An 8295-nucleotide genomic window follows, 5' to 3' on the forward strand; every position below is an offset into this window, starting at 1 on the left:
GAACGTACTCAACAAATCCTTTAAACATGATATTATAATGCAATTCATTGATTACTGGACATAAGAAAATATATACTGAATGTCTGGTCATCAATTTTCATCAATACCTGAAGGCTTGAGGAATCGATCCAGATTCTACAGATTTCTATTGACAATACAATTGTAAGACAATAATTTGACAACTTGGGGTACATGGAAGAGTATGTAACTTTAGGACGACACTAAGATTATCTGCTGAAAATATGCTACATCTAAAACTTTAGCATAAGTCAGGTTTCATAAAAACATTCTTATACTATGTATGCTGAAGAATGGACAGGCAGATAAAGGAATGGACAGATAAAAGGACAAAATAAAATGATCTCATATCTTTTCTACATAATCATTGCTTTCTAACTATGTCTCACAGGTGTCGTGAAAACAATTTTTTGTCCTTTGAAGAGCTAAATACAGCGTTTGTATTCTCCAAATTGCCATCTGTCCATGTACAAAGTTTTGTGAAAAAGTATCTTGTATTTTTAAAGTTATTGTAGGACCCCATTTTGTGTGATGAATTAATGAATGGACAGATAGGGTGCAAACCGTAAGTCCCCTCTGGTGAAACAGCCGTAGAGAAAAAAGTCTAACATAGTATGTCAAACCCAACATGCCTTACTGTTGAAAATGCTTTTGCAGCATACCTTATTTAATATAAAGGTCAAAAATAAATTTTACAGTTTGATGTAAGACACAGTGTGAAAACATGTATGTAGTGTTAGTTAACTCATTTTTCAAAAGCTTCTTGTTTACAGACATTGTTCTTGAACCTGGCAGAAGTACTTACAAATCTCATGAAACTCTCACTAAAGAAAACACTGTGCTGTTATTACATTATTTAACACACATCTTTATTATCAAAGAAGTATAAAGAACTTACATTGATAAATTTTGAGATCTGAACTCGGCCGCTATGATCACCCAGGTAATCAAACAGTCTGTCTTCGATTTCCTCTACTCTACTTGTAGTTTCGTCTCTGAAAACCCACAACATTATTTCTATACTGAGAGTTATGGAGCATCAAAAATGGTCTTTGTTCACAGACCTCAATACACTAAAAACTGTTTAAATCAGACATGAAGCTAGATGTATTCAGAACCAGGTTTCTATTCATTAAAAGGTTCGACTTTTTGTATAAATGCTGGAGTGAACACTGCTTTTAACAGTATAAAATTTTACTCAGATAAGGCAACAATAGGCACTGCAGCTTTTATCATTTCATCAAAAATTATTAGATCTTTCCAAATCCTCAAAATATATTTTTACATTTCTGAGAAAAAAAAAACCCGAAAATATGGTTCAAACCCTGCCAGTGATAAACAACATCATCTTAATACATTAGTACTCATTTCCCCAGGTATTCTTGTTAATAGGGTTTTACATCAAACCAACATAATTTAGGTTGTGTAAAGAGACTTTCAAGTTTAAAAGGTAAAGCAAGTCCCTCAGGTTGCCACTGATGGACGATAATTCAGCCACAGACAGGCGCCTGGGTAGAACCACAGACCTTCACTCCAGTGTAGCAGCAAAACTCCCTTCCATAAAATAATAAAACATCTTGAGCTATATTTTGAACCTCATTGAGTATCATTATACCAAGGAGAAGGCCGAGTTTTCATGCTTTGTTCAAGAAAGCAAACTATTAATATTACTGAACACTTAATATAAAAAAAGATATAAAGTAAATACCTACAATAGAGGAATTGCTCCTGGCTGCCATTTCTCCCCTGGACGTAGGTAAATACTGGAACCGGAATAATAGGATTTTCTCAAGATGTTCATCCTGGAGCTAGGAACCAGGCATAAAGAATTGATCCAAGGGAATAAGTTCTTCCGTTTTGGTGTTTCAATACTATTGGTATATCTAACATTTCTACATAAACTGTAACTTCTTCCACTATTTACATACAAATTATGCTTCCAGGCACAGCTTTTCTCAGTAAAGCCAGATATCTCATATGTTTTCATTCTTCCATCCTTGGAATTTGAAAATTTTCCATGTCTATGGTAAGACCTAAACTTCAAAAATCTAGCCGCCTCTACAGACTTATTTGGACAATTACAGCAAGGTGTTGTTTTACTTGGCACAAACATTTGCATTCTTATGTATGGCAAGTTTGTTTTTTGAGCTAATAGTCTCATTATAAAGCTGTAAATAGAAAATAAATAAATTACAACTCATTTAAAATATCAAATTGATTTATATTTCTTTAAAAGTAATACTTTATATATATATATACTTCAACAGAATTTATTTTACCCTCCTGAACAATTCTTCTTTTACACTTTCTTTCACAAATACATAAATGTATGCTCCTTCATATAATACTTGAAGAGGGGCATTTTGCACATGTATACATGACATAAGAAATTATAAATTGTAACAAGGCTAAGAGTCATGTCGGGTAATACAGACAATCGTCAGTAATCAACACTTTAATAATTATTTTAAGTGTCCATTAATGTTACTGCCAAAGTCTTTAACATTTTCTGCAACACAGTTAAGATATGTCACAAAAAGTCTGTGAGTCAATCAAGATCTTGTTGTTACTGATAGGAAATTTCTCACACAGCAATATTTGGGATAGTTATTACAAGTCGTAAGGTGAATAGTGTTCTCCACCTTGAAATTGCTTTTGGAAATTTAGTTATTTTCGAGTTTGCAGCATGAGGACAACTTGGAAAGATGTCCTTGACAGCAATTGTGGAGAAAAATATTTATAACCAAGATCCCAAGGACACAGGACAGAATGGGGTGTCAATATCTGCTGACATAGAAACATGGCAGTTTTAAACCCTATTAGAAACATTCATAAATTACCTGTCAATCTAGATCTTTTATGCTTCTTTCAGAATGGAATATAAAAAGCCTTTTAAGTTTTAGAGCTTCCCTTATTCAAACAATAAGTGCACTAGAGCGCTCAATGTAGTGTCTTAGAAAAAACGGCAGGGATTCTGTCTGTCTGTTTATTAATGCAGTAGCCTACACCAGATCTAGACTCTGGTATTAACTACTGCTGTCATAAACAACTAAAGGTCCATGCTATGGCTGGGTTTATAGACAATTGTAAGTGCTTATGAAAACTTAACCCTGTTTGCTTCATGCCTTGAAAAAATGCTACGAAAAATGAGTATAAGGCTAAGGCACTTGGACACTTCTTATATATTCTCTAAAGTTGTATGGTCTAGACAACGAATAAGACAAAAACTGTTGTGTTTCGTCTTTCAATATGTTCTTCTATATACAAACCTTGACTAAATGTTTATTTGCTTAAGTTAACATGGACGCATTGGTCGAGAGGGCTAAGATGCCTTGATGGGTTCGATTCCTGGCTACTCCCATTGCAGTGTGTCCTTGGGCAAGGCACTTTATCACGATTGCCTCCGTCGACCCAGCTGTAAATGGGTACCAGCAAATTGCTGGAGGTAAGGTATAACTGGTTTTAATTGTTCTTAAAATAGAGTCATTAAAAAGCTCTACGGTGAGAGCTTATGTTCATTGTTTCATAATGCAATGGTATATAAAATTTACTTTTACCTTTAGTTACACTAAGTTTAGTTCTCATGTAGCTACACTCACTTCTTGTTTAAAGGCCTAGATTCACTACTATATAAGTGTCCCCCCCCCCCACCCCCAAATCCAATATACAACTCCCATCTTATCTGCTGCTTATCAGCGATTATGTAACCCTAACTGATTAGAGGGCAATTAGCACAGCAGGGACCCCAACTAGACCATGAAGATGTGTGCAGTGGAGTTGAAAGAAATTAATTTTTCTTCAGTGAATGTGGAATGATGATAATAATAATTATTATTTTGACATTATATAGATGATAATAACTATTACTTTAATGTTATAATAATCATAATAATAATAATTATTATTATAATTATTATTACTATATTACATATAGGATGGTAAAAGATACAGTAATAATATTGAAAATAATAGAGTTCTTTGTGCTGACAAAAAAAATTAATATAAAATTATTGTGTTCCATCTATACTCAATTTTCATTTTTAGTATATTGCCAAAAGTGACTTTTTTCATGCTTTGCTTTGTAACTTTGAAATGCATATACTGTTTTTAATTTTAGACAAATGTTATCTAAAGTATTCTGCCTGCTTTAGATGAGTGAAAGTCACATTTTTCTGAAATATCACAATTCTCCAGACAGAATTTGAAAAAAATAAAAACTTACATACTTCTTTATGAAAGTTTCTCATTATTTTATTATTGTGAAAATAAGTTTCTGATTATTTTATTATTGTGTTTGATCAACAATATTTTTCTTTACATAGAAATGACAAATAAAATCTAGTATAACTTTAAATGTTATTAATTATTCATTAATTTAAAATAAATTACATTGTTTCACCTTCTCACTAATTGACACACTTGAAAGGTAGACTGACTCTCCAATAAACAATGACCCTTGTTTATTGGAACCATACTGTGATGGTCATTAGCCCCCAACTGTGCTGGTGAAGACAGAAATCCCTTGGCCAACTGCCAAAATCTAGGCCTTTAATACGTGTGTATAACATCAAGGAAAAAGCATAGGCCTTAAGGTAGTTCTGCCATTTGAAAAACCGGAAGTGATGACGTAACGTCATTTATCCAGAAAACGCAGAATAAAGCCTGGATTCGGTGTACGGAAATGAAAATCAGTTTATGAATTAATGGAAACATGTGAGTAAATGTATTACAGTGGTACTGTTGCTATATTTCTAAAGTCAAAATATGACATTAAAACATAGTACACGATAAAACATTCAAAATAATGTCTTAGAATTAGCTTGAAATGTCCGGTTCACTTTAATCATGGTCAAATAGCTCAGAAATAAGCACACGGACCTATAAATTTTATTTCACCAAATTATAGGCCATGTGTTTATTTACAACTGTGAGAAGTTTTATCAAAATCTACATTGTAGAAAACATTCTATTACCGAAAATGTTATGAAAATTATGATTTTCCCATAGACTCCCATTATGAAACATTGCGTGATGTCCGGACTTTTCAAATCAGTCTAGCAAAAAATCAAGCACACGACCATATCTTTTCTATTTGCTGAATTTTCAAGGTATATTCTTAAGTTTTGAAAAATCAGAGTTTAATCAAATTCTACATTGCAGAAAATGTTTCGATCCAAAAGTGCAGAACTACCTTAAATATATGCCCAATATACAATATAGATCCAAAATGTTGGAAAGCCTTAAATGCCTTGCTACCTATTATCAATATAATCTTTAAGCTTTACAACTGACTTCTCTTCATCTCTTAATATTAGCTTATTATATTCTCTGTCAACATACTTATTTGATTTCTTTTGAAACTTTGTTAGGGTGTCCAACTGCTGAATGGTGTTGATAACTGCCTCCACGACTTTTCCGTTTTCGTGTGTGTGGTTGTCTTATATTCTTATATTAGTAATATTGCCTTACTGCTGTTGCTATGTAGACTATCTGATGATGCGGATGAATAATTAATAACATTGAAAATTGGTTTCAACTATGATAATCATAAGTAAAAATCAGTTATTCTCCGCCAATGCTTAAGGTGTTGATAACTGCCGACCAAGGGCGTAGGAGCTGGGGCGACAGGGGCAGCATCCGCCGCCCCAATATTTCGAGGAGCGGCGAAATGCCGAACTCGTAAATTTTTGGAAAGGTTAGAAAATATAACTGAAAATAAATACGGCGGTCTATCATTTATCATGAAGTGCATCGGCGACTGATATCTTGTCATATTGTATTGTATATCGCTGACACCTTGCTAGATCACCTTGGTGACGGTGACAGGGTATTGTACAAAATCGATAATCCGCAATGACCAAGGTCGCTGTATTTTCACGCCCCAAGACTCGGATTATAGGCAATACATTAATTTATGAAAGTTAATCGTATTTAATTGCTTACTGCCAACATTGCAATTAATGTTGTGTCTCAAATTCTGCCGACAAAGGAATGTATCTTGAGGAATCGGGATCTTTAGATGTCTTTACATAAAATATATTAAATTAAATATTTTTGACACTTAAACATACTGTTTGAAAATCAAAGGCACTAAACATAATGATTAAATTCAACGCATTAAATGTAGAAAAATCCTCAGATTTTACAGATCTAGTTAAATTAACAAGTATAACAGCTTCTACATAAAAATATAAAAGGCCATTCAGCTTCGCAATTTTGCATTTCTTAATCGATCATTTGGTAAAAAGTACCCTGAACTCCGTTCATTCAACCCTCAATGGTTCAAAGAAAAACAATGAATTGCGGTTTACCTTTATAATGCCATTTAATGACTAAAATGCCACAAGGATTGGATTACCCCTTTAAGTCAGGGTCTTGTGCTCGATCCCCTACTTAGGACATTACTGGTTTTACCCTGGCAAGACATTGTCCGTATCTAATATCGTACAGTGTTTAAACATAGTAAACCGTAAATAGGGGTGAAAACTCGAAAAAACAACAGCTGTCAGTGGACAGCGCGCTCGACTATTCTCAGTACTTGATAGTATAATATAAGCTATGAGTAAAACTACAACATTACAATAAGCATATTCAAAGTCAAAAAGGGGCCATAATTCAGTCAAAATGCTTGATAGAGTTGCCTCCTCCTTTGTACAAAATGGGGTCATGATGGTAAACAAGTATGCAAAATATCAAAGCAATATCTCAATGGACTTTGAAAATATTTGGGGTGGTACGCAAACTTTAACATAAATTCTAAGTTGAAAAGTGGCCATAATTCAGTCAAAATGCTTGATAGAGTTGCCTCCTCCTTTTTACAGACTGGGGTCATGATGGTAATCAAGTATGCAAAATATCAAAGCAATATCTCAATGGACTTTGAAAATATTTGGGGTGGTATGCAAACTTTAACATTTATTCTAAGTCGAAAAGGGACCATAATTCAGTCAAAATGCTTGATAGAGTTGCCTCCTCCTTTTTACAGACTGGGGTCATGATGGTAAACAAGTATGCAGAATATCAAAGCAATATCTCAATGGACTTTGAAAATATTTGGGGTGGTACGCAAACTTTAAGTTGAAAAGGGGCCATAATTCAGTCAAAATGCTTGATAGAGTTGCCTCCTATTTTTTACAGACTGGGGTCATGATTGTAAACAAGTATGCAAAATATCAAAGCAATATCTCAATGGACTTTGAAAATATTTGGGGTGGTACGCAAACTTTAACATTTGTGTGACGCTCACGCTCACGCCGGGGCGAGTAGGATAGCTCCCCTATTCTTCGAATAGTCGAGCTAAAAACGAGAATACTGAGCAGTCCAAGAAGTTGCCAGATTGCACCATTTACTCTAGCTATATGCAAAATTTTCCCGGGACCACGCCGAACACCGTTCATAGGAGGGGGACACCCCCTCCCAAACCCACCCCTTCTGCCACTCCAATGCTCAAATCGTCCCTACGCCCCTGCTGCCGACAGTGCTCTATTTCCTTTTAGACAATTCAGAACTTTGGTAGTTTAACTTTGCAAGCCTATTATATCAAAGTTAGTTAATAAAATATATACAATATGAACTGGGGTTTAACTAAGGTCTAATCCAACTAATGATCATAATTTATTAACAATAAAAAATCTTCTTACATGAAATAAGTATTGAGTTATTTCTACAGATAAGTAAATTGTATTGTGTAAATTTATTCATTAATAAATCATAATAAATCAGTTAAAGAAAAAGCTGCATAATAATAATGCAGGACAAATGCACCGGCTCAAAAAATAACTTACAAATATCGAAATAATAATACCCCACCCACGTTTACCTGGTGGTTTGCACCGTTTACTAAAAATAATTCCTTCCTCTGTAACGCGATTGTCGAGATTGTCATGTACTACTATTCAAAAACGTCAAACAGAGAGGTTTTCGTTCACAAGAATTTCAGACTTTCTACAATATTAAATTTTGACCAAAACATGTCCAGTGACCTGCCAACCCAACTTCTGTAGCATACATGTATTGTTTTCGGAATCCTCCGGTGTTTATCAGGAGGTGTGTTCAACAGGAAATTTTCATTGGCGAAACTCTGACCTACCTTAATTTGTTTATATTTATCGCTGACCACGTGTTCGTGGTAACATACGAAACCATATATACGAAACCAGGAGGTGTCCAAGATTATTCCAATCATGACCCTGGCATCAAGTACATGCCCGGGGGGCGTCCCTTGTTTATAAATATAAATATGTCCTTTTCTCATTTGGTATAACATTTAGTATTCTC

At 34.2% G+C, this 8295-nt stretch overlaps 1 protein-coding gene across 2 annotated transcripts in view; it reads right to left on the reverse strand.

Moving 5' to 3' along the window:
• Nucleotides 1-8040, reverse strand: part of LOC123540426 (glutaminase liver isoform, mitochondrial-like) — a 46086-nt gene extending 38046 nt beyond the window's left edge. Inside the window, exons 1-4 of one of the 2 annotated variants that reach the window (XM_045325440.2) lie at nt 7838-8040; nt 5359-5508; nt 1731-2186; nt 917-1013 (exon numbers count right to left, since the gene is read on the reverse strand). In XM_045325440.2, coding sequence (XP_045181375.2) covers nt 917-1013; nt 1731-2179 — 546 coding nt within the window. In that variant the 5' untranslated portion in view covers nt 2180-2186; nt 5359-5508; nt 7838-8040. The remainder of the gene's footprint in view (nt 1-916; nt 1014-1730; nt 2187-5358; nt 5509-7837) is intronic. The other variant, XM_045325438.2, reaches the window with a different exon arrangement.
• Nucleotides 8041-8295: the final 255 nt, after the last annotated feature.

Source organism: Mercenaria mercenaria, chromosome 16 (assembly GCF_021730395.1).
Source record: "Mercenaria mercenaria strain notata chromosome 16, MADL_Memer_1, whole genome shotgun sequence".
NCBI classification, from domain to species: domain Eukaryota; kingdom Metazoa; phylum Mollusca; class Bivalvia; order Venerida; family Veneridae; genus Mercenaria; species Mercenaria mercenaria.